This window comes from Canis lupus, chromosome 32 (assembly GCF_011100685.1).
Source record: "Canis lupus familiaris isolate Mischka breed German Shepherd chromosome 32, alternate assembly UU_Cfam_GSD_1.0, whole genome shotgun sequence".
NCBI classification, from domain to species: Eukaryota; Metazoa; Chordata; class Mammalia; order Carnivora; family Canidae; genus Canis; species Canis lupus.
Window position 1 is genome coordinate 10169847 of NC_049253.1, and position 17481 is coordinate 10187327.

Here is a 17481-nt window from a genome sequence, read left to right on the forward strand (position 1 = left end):
ATAATCTGTTTTATTTTTTTAAATGTATTTTATTTATTTATTCATGAGAGACACACAAAGAGAGGCAGAGACATAGGCAGAGGGAAAAGCAGGCTCCCCGCAGGGAGCCTGATGTGGGATTTGATCCCAGGACTCCGAGATCATGCCCTGAGCCAAAGGCAGACACCCAACCACTAAGCCACCCAGGTGCCCCAATCTGTTTTATTTGTTTAATAATTTGAAACCTGCTAGCTTTTTCTAAAATTCACTTTTGGAAGAAAAGAACCAATATAAATCTCTATTTTCAACTTGTTAAAAATAGCAAAGCAATGATAAAAGTTTTAAATCCAGATGAACCACTGAACCAAACATCTCAAGCTTTGCTAAAACTTATTGTTTAATTTTAATTAAGTCATGCCATCACTGTCAAGACAAGTGGTATTTTTTAAGAGGTAGTACATTATATAAGTTAATATTCTGACCATATTTTAAAACACCTTCACTACTCCCCTACCATCTTACAGAATAAAGTCTAAATGTCTTTGTAGCATAAGGAACTTCAAAATGTGGCTTCCACTTCCCCTCTTCATCTCTATTTCTCTCCTATTCCTATACCATTTTCTCTCTTTTATCTTATGATGCAATCACACTGATCTCATTCCTCACCTAACATACCACCTTTGTTGCATTTATGCACTATAAATATTGGTTCATTAGCTTAGATTCTGTTCTTTCACATGGCAAACTCCTAATCATCCTTCAAATGTCAAATCCTCCATAAAATCTTTCTGATATACCCATGGAAAATCATTTCCTCCCCTATGTCAGGACATTTTCTCATCTCTTAATTAATGTACTTTTCAAGATATATTGTAATCACATAAAGTGCCCTACCATATTATGAGTATACAGAGGAAGCTATGCTACTGCATTAATCTCTGGAACCATGACACCAAGCAAAATATTGCTTTCTGTGTACAAGTTCGCTTTAATTAAATGAATAGCATTGGGACTTGCCCTCATTCTTAAACCTTAGATAGGTCCAGTTAGCAAGTACTTATAAAGCACATAATCTATATTCTTGATTAAATCCTATAGATTTGCCATGGCTAGAGGAAAAAAGAAAGCATTTTCAAATGTTTAGTTAATTAGATTTGGGGCTAGCCTAGACATCTAATTACTACTTAAAAACTATTTCTATTTGAAAGTACCTTTGAATTCTAACTCCAGGTGCTGGAACCAAATCTCCTTCCACTGTTGCCCTAATGCTCTGCCCCATCTCACTATACAGAAAGTTGGGAGTTCCCAGCTATAGAAATCTTATATATATATGGCACGTTTATAAGGTAAATGTTCAGGTAACAGGTGACATATTTTCTTTTTAATGTATATGAAAACTGAAAACCCTCAAATACTTTTCTTGTGGCGTGGGCCCTTTTACATCCTTCAGAGACCCAGGACATGTGGTCAATTTGTAAAATTTAACAAATATATTACATGTGTATTAAATTAAGCTGAAGGATATCTACTTGTTAAAATAATATAATACGACATCAATTGAAGGGAAAGACAGATTTGAACCCTTCTAAGGATTCTTTTACAAGGGATAGGGGGAAGGGGAGATACTGGTCAAAGAGTACAATCTTCTAGTTGTAAGATGAGTATGTTTGAGATATCTAATGTATAGCATAGTATTAGAGTTAATAATACTGTACTATATACTTGGATTAAAAGAATTCCCATGAGTGGCTCAGTTGGCTAATTACTGCCTTCAGCTCAGGTCATGATGCCGGGGTCCTACGATTGAGTCCTGCATCAGGCTCCCTACTCAGCCTGCTTCTCCCTCGTCTGCTTAAAAAAAACAAACAACAACAACAAAAAAAACCCAAAAAAACCCACAGTGATTTCTCTTTGGAACTTAGACCTAAGCAGGTTCATACTGTCTTATTATCTATAGAAGTCGACTTGACTTGTTCTATGTCAAAATACATTATCTTTTAAAATACCCCAGGCAACCCATAAACGTGTATCTCTGATGTAGTACCTGACACTAGTTAGTTACTATGAGCCTGTGTGAAAGTCAAACAAAAACTGACTACAATCTTAAAATTCACTATGAAAAATCAAATTTTATTCCACTAGCACTTACAAAAGATAGCACCAAGCTGTCACATTCCCAGTGCCATGTGAGAAAGCTACCTGTTGTCCCTCTTGCCTCGTCCCAACCTGAAAATTCCCTAGGGAAAAAGTGATTGAGAGTTTGTACAGCAGGAACAGAACATTAATTCAAAGTGTTTTCCAGGAACAGGGCTGATCACAGCCTGAAGTCTGAATTAGTTGTTTGTTTTTCCTCCCTCTCACATGATTTCACATCTCAATTCTTATTTCACTGCTTCTTTCCTTTCTCTCCCACTTTCATGTTAGTATTCCTTACTGTAATAAGAATGACAGTATTTGTCTGCAGTATGAGACCTAAAACTAATAGAGGGTCCACTCTAGCACCAACAACTGAAGGAGTGAGTACCCATGACTGAATAAACCCAGAGACAGCTTGCTACTTACTCAAGTTTCCTTTAATTTTAAGTTTATTCTCCAACAATTCCAAATTTTTAGTAGCTTCTAATAAAATATAAGACTATCCCTAGTACAAAATCTATACCATAACAATAAAGAGGAATATTAATTTCTGAATCTGCTCATTAATATTTCATTATTATTCAATAAATTTTATCAAAATTGGAACAATTCCACATAAACTAAACACACAAAAGTCTCATGAATACGGGGAATGAATACCACTGAAATGCTTAAAAAGTAGAGCACTCTAAATCTCTACTTTATATAAATACTTGTATGTAGTCTCCACAATAATTTGAGCCCCTTTTACCTCTCTAGACATGAAAAAATTATTGTAACTGAGCAGGGTTTTAAAAAATAAAATAAAATTCATTTAAAAGCTACATTTTCTTTCTCATTTAAAACATGTCTTTAATTTGCAATCAACAAACATATGATTTTTTTTTAAACAAACCATGAATTGAGAACACAGGATTCTAGTAAAAATGTCCATGGTATAGTCTTAACATTTTGCTGCATAATAAAAAACGGCAGGAGGAAGACAGTCTGTCAGTAGTACAGCAGTGATGACTGCCACATGCCAGTAGTGGTTAGTTCCCTCCTGCTGCAGTACTTTGTGTTCTCAGTAGGAGATAGAGATTCCTTCCTTTTCACACCTTTATGCAAAGAGACAGTTTGAATCTCCTCCACTCTGCTCCTTAGTAGTTGCAGGACCAGAGACGAACTGGTACTTAACTTGTTCAGATCAAAGTCAACTCATCTGTAAAATGGAGCCAATTATCTCTGGCTTACAGGACTGTTGAGAAGAATAAACTGCAATAAGAATATAATCTCAATGTTAATGACTGGTATATCTTTTTGAGTGCTTACCATTTGCCAGATACTGTTCTAATCTCTTTATAAAGAATACCTTCAATACTCAAAATAATTATATGTAATTGTTACTGTTATTATTCCCATTTTACAGATGAGTAAATTGAGACTCAATGTGTTTAAGAAACTTGTCACAAAGCTGTTAAGTGTCAAAGTCAGGATTTGAATCTAGAAAAATTGACCCAAAATCCCAGGGAGACACATTAGCTCTTTAGTGCTATGACCGACGCACAGTAAGTGCTCAAAAATGTTAAGTATTATTAAAATTATTAAAATCTAAATGCCACTGAGCTAAGAACTTAGAAATTTTCCTGGTGCAGCCACTCTGGAAAACAGTATGGAAGTTCCTCAAAAAATTAAAATTAGAACCACCCTACGACCCAACAATTACACTATTAGGTAGTGTATCCAAAGAATATAAAAATACTAACTTAAAGGGGCACATCCATCCCGATGTTTAAACTATGTATTTTTTAAAGATTTTTATTTATTTATTCATAGAGACAGAGAGAGAGAGAGAGACAGAGAGGCAGAGACACAGGCAGAGGGAGAAGCAGGCTCTACGCAGGGAGCCTGACGTGGGTCTCAATCTCGGGCCTGCAGGATCACACCCCAGGCTGCAGGCAGCGCTAAACCACTGCGCCACAGGGGCTGCCCCATCTCGATGTTTATAGCAGCATTATCTACTATAGCCAAATTATGGAAACAACCCAAGTGTCCATCGACTGATGAATGGATAAAGAAGAGGTGGTATAAACACACACACACACACACACACACACTGGATTATTACTTAGCCAACAAAAATAATGAAATCTTGCCATTTGCAAGGACATGGAAAGAGCTAGAGAGTACAGTGCTAAATAAAGTAAGTCAGAGAAAGACAAATAATGTTATGATTTCATTCATATGTAAAATTTAAGAAATAAAAGAGCAAAGGGAAAAAAAGAGTGTGAGAGGCAAACTGAGAAACAGACTCTTAACCACGGAGAACAACTGATGATTACCAGACGGGACGTGAGTGGGGAGTCGGTGAAACAGGTGATGGGGATTAAGGAGGGCAGTTGTGCTAGCCCGGGGTACTGTATGGAAGTGTTGAATCACTATATTGTAGATGAATTTTTTTTTAATTTTTTAATTTATTTATGATAGTCACACAGAGAGAGAGAGAGGCAGAGACACAGGCAGAGGGAGAAGCAGGCTCCATGCACCGGGAGCCTGACATGGGATTCGATCCCGGGTCTCCAGGATTGCGCCCTGGGCCAAAGGCAGGCGCCAAACTGCTGCGCCACCCAGGGATCCCCTGAATCACTATATTGTGCACCTGAAACTAATATTTCACCAGAGTTTAGAGAAAACCTTAAAAAAAAAAAAAAAACTCAGAAATTTTTAATCAGTAATATATTCAAGAAAAAAGTAATTAAGCAAGACAAGGTAAGAGGAGAAAAACCATGAATGCTTAATCTTTTGATTTCCCAATTTTTTTTTTCCCCATCTAAGGAAACAGTTTTCAACAATTATACCTAATTCCAAGCAGAATAAGTCAGAGTGATTTAGTTAACAATACTGGAATTAAAAAGAAAAATAGCAAAAAAAAAAAAAAAATGAGAGCAAGTTAGGCTGACAACACACAAAATAATATATTATTGAAATGTATAAAAATAAGGATCATGAGAGGATCTGAATAATATATACATTAAGTAATAATAATTCAAGGTCTAGAACAATGATCCATTAATAGCAAAAACCACACACTAAAATCAGACCTTGGTTTCTAAAATACCGTTGTCCACTAAAGGAAATAGGACTCCTTCGAGAAATGGCTCAGTCCATGGCTGCAGCAGTGTAAGATGAGCTAGGAATATCTTACTAAGGCCTCAATGTGCTTAAAGTAAGTGCTTAAAGATTCATGGGAACATTTTTAAAAGACAGTTTGAAGGAGCTGGCACTGACCAAGTCTCACACAAGTTGCTATCAAAATAACGACTATAATGGATTATTACAAAGTGAATAAAATAAGAATCCATGAGCCAATATGAACCCAAAGAAGTCAACAAGGGAGAAGAAAAAGATCTCCTTTATACTAAAACCTTGATTCATAAATATAGAAGGAATGTTGGAATTAAAAAATCATTAATGAATGCTGAAAACAGAATGACCGTTTAAGAACAGAACATCTACAGGCTATCAAAATAATCTCCCCACAAATTACTTATTAATTTCAAGGGGAAAAGTAGTAACTTTACAGTGGAGAAACTTGGCCGACACCATTTTAATCAAGTGATCAAAGTTAATATCATCAATATGGGAACAAATCGACATCATGTGCCTTGGACAGGGCGCACTAAGAACAGAACATTACTTTAGTGCCAATTCTGCCAAAAACACATGATCTGAATCTAATCACAAGGCTACATCAGATAAACCCAAACTGAGTTACATTCTAAAAAACAACTGGCCTATATTCTTCAAAAATGTCAGTCAAGAAAAAGAAAGAAAGGGTAAAGGATTATCTCAGATGGAAGAAATCTATATAGATATGGCCACAAATATTAATGGATGATCCTTGAATTAGATCCTGGACCATGAAAACAGCTATAAAAGACCTTACTGAGACAACTCTCGAGATCTGACTATGGACTATATAGCAGATATTATTACATCAGTGTTTAACATACTGTACTGTGGTTATGTTACGTAAGACATTGTTCTTATAATGAGGAAATACATACTAAAGTACAGAGGGGTAAAGGTACATAACTCTAACTTATTTTCAAATGATGTAGAAAAAATGTATAATTATAAAGCAAGTGGGGCAAAAATGGTTTATATAAGTGTACATCGGAGTTTCTTTTACTCTTCTTACAACTTTTCTGTAAGACTGCAATCATATAAAATTTAAAAATTACAAAAAATCCAAAAAGATAGATGGGTATATATGTATTTCAAGTAAAAAAAAATTACTCCCCATCTGTAACCCTCTATTTTTACCCCTCCTCAAATCATGTATAATGATTTGAATATTTTTAAAATACATAAGAAATAAACTGTGTTTAAACATATTATTTATAGAACCAATCCTTCTATTCAGTAATAAATATGACAAAGGGAGAACCATAGTTATATGTAACTTGAAAGCTCAGAACTTACTGGTTGTCTTAAACTATTAGAATTAATGAAGGAACTGAACTGCTCAATGTTCAGCCATGTTCTACCCAGCAAAGCCAGAAGAAGATATTAAACAGGCTGCAACACATAATCACAAGCACAACTTCTTCACTTAGCAAGAAGTGGACTACTACTTCAAGAAGCAGGACAGTAACTACAAATTTTGGGCCTTTAGATATATGACAAGAAGGGCCAAAAAGAACCTCAAAGAAACATTACCAATTTCTCTTTCACTATTATAAAATCCATGTGGTTCATTCTGATTAAAGTAGCATGCAAAGCAGAAAATGAAACATTATTCCTAAAAGGGTGCTAAAGCAAGCATAAGCCAAAAGCTTCAGTTAGGACTCATTCTTTGGCATGTGTGACATGAGAGGAAATGCATTTCTGAAAGAAGCACTCTGACATCATGAAAGATGCGTTGTTACTTACAAAATGGTAAAAGATGTCCAAAGGAGGAAAAATAAAACAAACAAGCAAAACACCTCATTTCAAGTGACCCAAACTTCTATAACCCATATCAAGCAAGTTCATTGAGCTAAATCTGCAGACACTTTTTTTTTTTTTTTTTAAGGCTAATAGACTGTGGACATAAAAGAAAATTTGAGTAGGAAAAGATCAAGAACTGGTGTAAAGCTAAAGCAGACCTGCTTCCTCATCCTCCTCCTCCTCTTCCTCATCATCGGAAGTTGATGACAAGGGAGTTGGTGCGGAGCTAGCTTGATTATTAACATAGTCACCATACTGCATGCCTGTAAAGTGGAAAGCACAAACACAAGAGTCAAACCAACAGGAAAGATGAGAAATAAAACTTTGACATTGCATTATAAGTGAGAAAGAACTCTGACATTCTAAAGAACATCCCAGCATGCATTTTAATGTTAGCAAATTTATTATCAAAACTGGAACCGTTAGAAAATTTCTGCAAAGCAGTTTAGTAAAAGCAGCTTTTATATGAACTGGTCTAAGTGTGAAAAAAGTACCACGTATTACACTGATAATATTTAGGAAACTGCATTGCTACTCTGAAAATTTAACTGAGCTCTATACATGTTTACCTTCTTTGACCTTGGGGCCCTTGTGGTATACTTCCTTTGGGACTGTACATTCTTGGTAAGCAGTGATCATTTCTACTAAAATTAATTTATACAGCATTCAACACACATGCAAATACTTGATACCTTCCTTCTGCTAATGCCAACTTGATGGTAACTCAGTTCTCATAACGGAAAAAGAATGACAGTTAAAGAACTGTATTCAGAACAGTTCTCTGCTCACAGATGCTCAAAAAAGGAAAAAAAAAGAGCTTATTAACTGTGGCCCCACAAGTGTGACAATTATTAACTGTGGTCCTACAAGTGTGACAATTATAAAACAGTGAATTTTCTGAGATGATCAATCATCTCACCTATTGCCTACATGTCAGTCTGAAGCAGGTGGAGGACTGGTCCTCTGTGTAAGACACACTGAGAAGGAAGATTGTGTGGAAAAGGTATGGCTGGTAACTGTGTAACACTTCTCCAAAAAAAGAAAAGTGATTGGGTATTTTTATTTTTTAATAAATCTGGTAAAATTAGGCTAAAATTAATATCCACAAATTTTAAGAGGGAAAATAAAATAATCCCAATTAAAAATAAAAATAGAAAAAAGAATAAACATCCATATAAAGAAAATCTTATAGTTCAACTTAAAAAAAAAAGGATAACAGAAGAAACCCAAAAACATAATGTAGATTTTTAAGGACATTTCACAATATTGGAAGCACAATGAAGCCTTGCCTCACCAAAATCACATGGTAGTCCTCTGATGCTTTCTTTTTTTTAATTTAAGGTGACCTTTTAAAATTAGCATATTTTGTTAAGAAACATCACTCATGTCTATCATAGGAAAAATACTATTAAAGAGAAAAATTTGACCTCAGAAGAGAGCAAAGGTTAAACTGTCAATGAGTAAAGCTTTGATCTTCCCAGTAGGACCAAGTAAGTCACAGAAACATATGCTGGCTTTGCTGGAACATCTTTTAAATATAGATAAAATAGAGGTGTCTGGGTGGCTCAGTTGGTTGAGCATCTGACTTCAGCATAGGTCATGATCTCGTGGTCCTCGGATCAAGCCTATGGTGGCTCCATGCTCAGTGGGGGAGTCTGCTTCTCCTTCTCCATCTGACCCTTCTCCTGCTCATGCTCTCTCTCTCATAAAATAAAATCTTTAAAAAATATATATAGATAAAATAGTAGTTACCACAAACGCATCTGAGAAAGTAAAAATCAATGTGAACTAAAATAAATTCAGGCAATATAAGAAATCAACTTGATACCTTGAAAGACCAAATTCAGAGTGGCATGTTCCTCTAACAAAAGCCTATTTAAAATGAAAATTTGACTAATACTAGACCTTATGTTAAATATACTAAAAAGTTTGCAATAAAACACAAGTTAAGAGTAAAAAGATTTTAGAGAAAATTCTTCAATTTAAGAACCTCTTTAAAAATGAAGTACTTTCTCAAAATGCAATTAGCACTGCATTTTAAAAAGTACGCGTGTACATAGAATAAGAAGAAAGAAACTCTACTGTACTAAGAGAGTCCACGAAGCAGGAAAAAAATCGGAAGAAAATCCATTCCTTTCATGACTGAATCAATAATTGTTCTGTTGACTCTGTAACTAAACAAAGGAGCCAAAGTACAGCACAAACCCATATGTATGATAAGACACTTTCCTCCCTTTCTCCAAATTTACTGAATTAAAAACAGATTCACTTATTTTTGGAAAAATATCCAATGCTTAATTGGGAACAAATGAGATGGCTATACAAGGATTTAAAAAACTCTAAAGAGCAAAACTCTAAAGAGCACTGGAAAAATCTATGAATAAGAGAATAGAGTAAAATTATTCATCACTTTATATGATATCACGGATGTCAATGTACTATGTTAACAGAATGTCACACAACATACTCAAATTTTTTACTTTTCCTGAAAAAAGATGCAATCCTTTTGGAGAAGTGCTAGAGATGAAAGATTTAAGCCCTTCCCCAACTCTCACTCTTACTATGCTCAGAATTTAGCCTTCTTTTGCTTGTCCAAGTAAACTTTGGGAATATTAATGGCACAAGATTATGACATTTTTGTTTGTGACTCCAAAGTAACAACCAATCTTTATTTAAATGTCCTGCTCTACGCTGGGTACAATATATACAAACTGCAACAAATGAGCAGTTACAGCCAAGTCATCTACTCTACAATATATGAATGGTTATGCAAACTTCCTGAGTGCCTCTACTTAGATATTCTTTAACAGCCAGACCTATGTATGAAATACTCAGATTTCATATATGAGGTGGTAGAAAATGACATCTTCTAGAGCTTAGCTTGAAAGCCACTGTAAAAATGTACATGGAGACCTCCTACTCCAACCACTACCACTACCACCAAATGGGGCGGGAATGCTGTATCCTAACATTCTGTTTTAACCAGAGCTTTCAAGGTGTGAATCGAATAAAGCAAGAAGTTTAAGACACACTGCACTGATAGAACCTAACATGATGAAGAGCTTTGTTATCAACTGCACCCCAGTATTTTAAAAAGGACATTTAGTTTAAACTACCTATCATCTTAAAGTACCTCTAGGCAAAACTCTCCAGGAGACCATATTCTTTGAGCTGCTTAATAAAAGGCATCTTCACTGTTCCCTGGATACAGCTACATGGGGAATAAATAAAGTCTTAAGAGAATAAATCCTTGGGGCGCCTGGGTGACTCAGTTAATCATCTGCCTTTGGCTCAGGTCATGATCCCAGGGTCCTAGGATCGAGTCTTGCATTGGGGTGCCTGCATTGGGAAGTCTGCTTCTCCCTCTAATCCCCCTGCTTTGTTCTCTCTCTTTGTGGCAAATAAATAAAATCTTTAAAAAAAGAGAGAGAAAGAGAGAGAACTTTAGCTTTTTAAAATTGATAGCTTTTTTAAATTGAACAGTTTAAACTTCTGAGTGTTATCTTTTCTAAGCTGGTTTTCAAACTAGAAACACATACTGTAAGACTTTTCAAGTCTTTGCAAAATGATGGTTTTAAGGGAATCAATTTCCATAGTACTCTCTTTCTAAAACCTACCCATCTTAAAAAGCGCCTATGTTAACAACAGCCATTCTCTCACTGAACAAAGGAAACACATATTCTTAATTTATCCTAATTCTTACTGTAATACCCAGTCTTGAGATATAAAAATCCTTATGGCACTAAAGGGAAAGCTTCCTCCGTCCTTAAATGATTAATCAAGGCACCCTGTATCTACATGTATATGTATATATATGTATATATGTATATGTATATATATATACAGGTACACCTGTATATACATGGTATACCTTGCCATACATGTTTCAGTTAAAGATGAAACATGTTAGAAATGGAGTTGGTACTTCCTGGAATGTTCTTAATTCAGAAATACTGAAAAGTATACTGGTGGAAGTAATGATGAATTTATTTATTTATTTTAAATATTTTATTTATTTATTTATTCATGAAAGGCACAGGTAGAGGGAGAGGCAGAGACACAGGCAGAGAGAGAAGCAGGCTCCACGCAGGGAGCTGGACGTGGGACTTGATCCCAGGTCTCCAGGATCACACCCTGGGCTGAAGGCAGCACTAAACCGCCAAGCCACCCAGGCTGCCCAGTAATGATGAATTAATTTAATAATTCTACATACACGCAGCTCAAAACTACTACTGTCAAATAACTGACTGCTTTCGAAAGAGTCCCATGAGAACAAAGCAAAAACAGTACAAAATACTGAACAGATAAGCAGCAAGACACTGAATAAAGATGGGGACTTCGGGTTCAATTTTAGGTTCTAGCACTTACCAGCTATGTTTCCCCGGGGTAAGTTACTAACCTCTGTGGTTTTCATTTACATCATCTGTTAAAAGGGGTAATAACTACCTCAAATGGTTGTTGTAAGGATTAAATGAATTATTTCATAAATTATCATTTCACAAATTATTTCAAAGCCTAAAAGGCTGCCTGAAATATACTAAGTATTAAATTATTTATTGCAAAAAGTATTAAATTATTATTTCACTAATTATTTCAAAGCTTAAAAGGCTGCCTGAAATATACTATTATATAATTATTAGCTATTATTATTATTGAATTTCAAAAACATAAAAACATATTGTTGTGTATATTTAATTAAAAACAATTTTTTTCAGCTATTCTTAATATTTGTCAATATAGGGGATAGAACTAGTCATTTAAAAAGGAACCTTCCACCGATCTGAGTGGTATTCTTAGCAACGTAAATTCTTTTAAAACAAATAGAATGTTTTCTAGGATGACCAATTTTTTTCAAGATACACTGAAAAAAACTATAGATAAAAATTCTACGTAATTTCTTTCAGAGTCAATATGAGATGTTCAATAAAGTATTTTACAATCTACTTTATCATAAAATATTTATGATGATTATAATCACTTCTCACCTCCTTATATTTTATACAATATTTAATTCTATTTCCTTTTAACAACAACAACAACAACAATATTTACTAAGAGAGGAACCCATTATCACTAAGTGGTATATGTTTTTCTTTTTTCAGTTAATTACACGGCAATATTTTAATCATGATGTCTGACGAAATTAACAGTTATTTCTGATTTTTATACTTTATTCCTTTTAAAATATTTTTAAAAAGTCAAATACCAGAATCTGATACACACAATGCATATATTTACCACTAGAATACAATGCTTCAAGATAATCCTCACTGCATAAATAGCATAATATTAGGTACATGTCACACCGCTTTATTTCAAATTTGGTAATGAAAAACAGCATATCGACTCATTGCATAGTTTTTATAACCTACTATAAAAAAGGATAAATTAATCATATTAGATTTTTGACATTTAAATTCGACTGCTTTTAGTAATTTGGCTTAGAAGACATACACTATAATTTATTTCTCATTGGAGCTTATGATACTCCTTTGAAACTAGGAACATATTTCCTTAGATTAAAAAAATGAAATTAGATTTTCTGACAAAGAATAACATTTGCCTCACTGGTTTGAAAATGAAGACTGCTTTTGCCAATTAGGTTATATGAGATACCATACATAAAATAAATGACCTACATCATAGTATGAAGTTTTTGATAAAAATACATTTAAAGGATATGATGAGATATTTATTATATTGGCAATAGTACAATGAAATTCATAATATTTTGAATAATTGCTGATTCAGTAAAACAAGTATTGGGTTTGCAGGCAGAAGATCTATACTGATCTTGGCACCCCATCTAGGGAGTTGGTGTTTTTGGGAAGATACCTAACCTCTTTAAACTTCAATTTCTTCTTCTATAAAAGGAAGATGAAATATGACATGCTTGCTTCACCTGATGATCAAGAGAGATAATAAAAGTTAAAGGTATTTTAAAATTGTAAACTGCTACATGAAAGTAATAGTGCTACTATCTATCTATAACCTGGAAAATAAAATCTAACAAACAACAATTAAAATTACTGACATGTAACTCAGAAGTTTAACCAATTTAAAAACTCCAAAGAGGGATGCCTGGATGGTTCAGTGGTTGGGTATCTACCTTTGGCTCAGGGTGTGATTCGGGGATCTGGGATCTGGAATCCGGTCCCACATGAGGTTCCTTGCAGGGAGCCTGCTCCTCCCTCCGCCTGTGTGTCTGCCTCTCTCTGTGTCTCTCATGAATAAATAAATAAAATCTTAAAAAAAAAAAAGCCTTCCAATATCATTCCTATCTACTTGAACAAAGTTTCTTACTAATTAAATGTGTGAAAATAAAAACTATGAATGAAATTTATCTAAAGTTTATCTTATTCTAGTAATGAGTCACATACAACTCTGGTATACAAAGCTATTGTGGGGATAGGGGAGAGTCATTCATCTCACTGAAAGATATTTCCAGTCAAAACGTACTTTCCATTTAAAAAATATACAAATTCATAATTTTTATATGTTGTTTTGGCCAACTATATGCTAATAATAATTGTATTGATGGTTTAATCCAGAAGAAAAAATGCTAATGCTCAGACACTCATGGTCATAGGCAATAAAGCAAAATGTAAAATTTTATTTTTTATAATATTACTATGGCAGAGAAGTATGATAGATTGATAAAAGAGTTTCTAGCTTAAGAATATATTGTTATATTCGGGGGAAAGAGTATGACACTAAGGAGAAAAAGGAAAAATGTAAACTTCCCAAATGTTAAAGAAGGGGCTCATCTGGGCCTTTTCCTTTTTTTTTTTTTTTTTTCATCTGGGCCTTTTCAAAAAAAGATGATGGTAGGTTTATTCTAGTGTATACAAAGAATAATGTAAGATTTTTATTTTAAAAGTCAATATATGCATTATGTCGAAAAATTACATACCTTCAACTATTTAAACTTCTGGTGAAAAACTTTAGATGTCAATCTAAAAAATGTTCAAGTAGTTGCAGAGTGTACTCAAAAACTTTTTTAGGTAGATATGTAAGCAAAAATTTGCAGCCTCCCATCTTAAAACCAGTATGAGAATGCTGGGTCCTTCTGAGAATAACTAATAAAGGGTGTCTTTGATGCTGGGAGAAAAATATTAATCTCTTTTAAGCATTAATATTTTAGTAGTCATATCAGAACCACAGCATAGCTTATGCAGCCCCCACACCACCCAACTACAATAGGCACCATTCACATAAACCACAACTTACACAACATACGTGGTAGCCCTACCTCACATAATTAGGTCGTATAACCCAAATCTATCCAAAGATAAAGAGGCCACTAAAATAAGCCAATCTCCTACTTAACGGAACAATAAAAGCTATAATTCAAATGTTCTAGTATTCTCTTTTCTGTTACTCATTCAAGGAGCTTCTCTTAAGTACATCAAAAATTTGTTAGCAGCCATCAAAACAATTCGGCCTCATTATATAGAAAGATAAAAAGGTTATTTCACTCTGCTACTTGGGTAGAGTAATTTATAATCTTGGGGAAATTACCTAATCTTTGTGAATCTCGCTTTTCTCATGTGTAAAACAGGGATAATATTATAAGGTTGTAATGGGGGTTAAGTGAGATAATATCTGGCACATTATAAATGCTCAATAAATGGTAGCTCCTCTTTTCAAATCTATCTTATTAGTAAGAACAAAAAGGAAACGTATTACAATTATTTTGTGGGAATGTGGTTTACAAAATGATTTACTTATAGTAAAATGGTAGGATGGTACTCAAAGTAAAATGGTAAAAAATAATGTAATAGGAAAAAAGATATTAGCAGGGGCAATGTGAAGGGTCAAAATGAGCATAATATTTAAGAAATGGAAGGTAGTCATCAATGTAGAGGAAAGATACCATTCATTCAGTTAAGGGCTCAACCTACCCTTAAGTTTTTTCTACTCATGATAAGCAAAACATTCCTACCAGTCCTTCATTTTAAACACAAATGCTTATAAAAAACTAGATTTTATTCCTAATATACCCACTGGCTTGTTGGGAATCAATGGACACTCCATGGTGCTGCAGTTGATTTTCCTATAAAGCCAAATAAGAAAATTTATAATGTATAATCTGATCAAATGATAGAAAGTCCTCTTGACCACATAGTCAACAGATAATAAGTAGTGAAAACAACTTAAGGTGCTTTTTCTGAATTTCAGAATGTAAGAGAGAAAGAGAATTCTTCATACTCAAGGTGAGAAGCTGTCACTATATAGTAAGTAGTACAGTTCCTTAGATAGTATTAATGGTTGTTCTGGAAATACAAACTATAGATTCCTAGTAACAGTTCAGTTATCTCTCATGAAATGAAAAATACAGTATTTTAAATGGAAAGATCAATAGATTCGGAATTTTAGTCAGAAAGAAAACAAAATACTGCCAAAATAAAAGGCAAAGTAGGGAAAAAGGGTCAAAACAACGTATTTCAGTTACCTGTCACTTATTTAACACATGGAGAATATTAAACAAGCAAATGAATAAACTTCATTGTTTGTTCATGCTGCAAGGGTATGGCTTACAGTTTCATTTCACCCCTCTTATTCTCCAAATTGAGTCAAAAGTTACTTTCATTAATAATAATAAGTAGAGAAATCATCAAATAGGATATGGAGATTCATTAAATAAAAAAATCTTGGATACTTTATCCTAAAAGAAAATTATAATACCTTTTAAAATACAGGAAAACAAATGTTCCACAACAAAGGGATGGGTTGGTAAATTATAATACACTGACACAATGAAGTATTAGCCGTGAAAATGACTATAATGATTTTGTGGATATATGAAGAGTTGTATATAATTTAATAAATGTAAACAATATACAAAATGATATGTAAGCTATGATTGCAATTATGCAAAAAAAATCATAAACAGACTGGAAGTTAATATATAAAAAGGAAATAGTGTTTGAATTGAGATTATAAATTACACTTCTTATTTTCTATAAGTTATGGTTATACAGTTTGACTTTTTAAAAATCAGCTATTTGAGGCGCATCTGGGTGGCTCAGTTAGAAGAGTGTGTGACTCTTGATCTGACGGTCATAAGTTCGAGCCCCATGTCGGATACAGAGATTATAAATAAATTAAAGTTTTTAAAAAATTAAAAAATCAAATCAAATCTGCTATTTGAATCAGTGTGTGTGTATATGTAGTGTGTATGTGCTCTCTCTCCACTTATATATAGTAAATCTTTCAAATACCTTTCTGTTGTAACAGCTCTGATGGCTGTGTAACTGAGGCTACCGGCTCAACTGGACGATTTGCAGCAGGAGGCACCCTTGTTGATGAGGCTCCTAAAACAGTGGATACGACTGGGCTGGACTTGAGAGGCTGAACATTTTGCATAACAGGACAAGATAAAGAATCTGAAACTGAAGACAAAAAAACTATTTCATTCACAGCAATCAACTTTACATCTATTAAAAGCCAACAAAATATGGTTTATTTGAAGTTCTTATAGAAATATCAGTAGTATTACATTTATCTAGTATTAAATAGAGAAAATAAGGAAGTCCAAAGAAATGATTTTCAGAAAAATTGAAAACTTACCAAATGTTTTAATAATCTTTAACAGCAACTTTCCTAAGACATGTCATAAGCCTCCTTACCTTTTTAAACAAAATGAACCCCAAACAATTTTTCTTTACTAATGATCACTACTATTAATTCATTATGGTACTAAACAATGGGACCTAAGATAAAATGAATAGAGGTTCTTTGCTTCTGCAGTAATATAGTTCATAAATTCCACAAATGGTTCTAGTATTAGCTCAGACCCACTTTTGTATTATAAACCGTCACATCTTATTTCCTGTACTAATCAGAGGCTGTATTTCAAATGTAACTAAGTAAGGACTCAATGGTAGTACCAGATTTGGATTTCTGGAATAAATAAAGTACATGTGACTCATAGTGGGCCTTTGTCATAACAAACTGTGGATCTAGACGGTAATCTTCAGCCAACCAAGAGGTCACTAAAAAACCCATGGCAACAGCCTAAGTGTCCACTGATGGGTGAATGGATAAAAAACATGCACACATGAATATTATTCAATCATAAAAAAGGAAATCCTGCCACTTGCAACAAAACGGATGGACCTTGAAGATATGATGCTAAGTAAAATAAGTCAGAGAAAAACAAATAGTACACAGTGTCATTTATATGTAGAAAAAGCTGAACTTATAGAAACAGAGAGGAATATGGAATGGTAGTTTCCAGGGCCTGGCAGGGGGTGAAGGGAAAGGAAAATAGGACGATGTTGGTCAAAGGGCATAAACTGTAAATTTTTATTTTTTATTGATGTATACCCATTGGCATACAGTATTATAGTAGTTCCAGTTGTAGAACATAGTGATTTCACAATTATCTAC

At 33.9% G+C, this 17481-nt stretch overlaps 1 protein-coding gene and 1 long non-coding RNA gene across 4 annotated transcripts in view; one reads left to right on the plus strand and one right to left on the minus strand.

Moving 5' to 3' along the window:
* SEC24B (SEC24 homolog B, COPII coat complex component) overlaps positions 1–17481 on the minus strand; it is a 94903-nt gene that overhangs the window by 45957 nt on the left and 31465 nt on the right. For 2 of the 3 annotated variants that reach the window (XR_005382654.1, XM_038581921.1), the window contains exons 3-4: positions 16311–16481; positions 7245–7349 (exon numbers count right to left, since the gene is read on the minus strand). Coding sequence is in view for 2 of the 3 variants with exons in the window: in XM_038581921.1 (XP_038437849.1) it covers positions 7245–7349; positions 16311–16481 (276 nt within the window). In the remaining variant the exon portion in view is untranslated. The remainder of the gene's footprint in view (positions 1–7244; positions 7350–16310; positions 16482–17481) is intronic. The other variant, XM_038581922.1, reaches the window with a different exon arrangement.
* LOC111093576 lies at positions 7832–16549 on the plus strand. Its single transcript, XR_005382655.1, has 3 exons — positions 7832–8089; positions 15268–15302; positions 16327–16549. It is a non-coding gene; the product is annotated as an uncharacterized LOC111093576 (long non-coding RNA).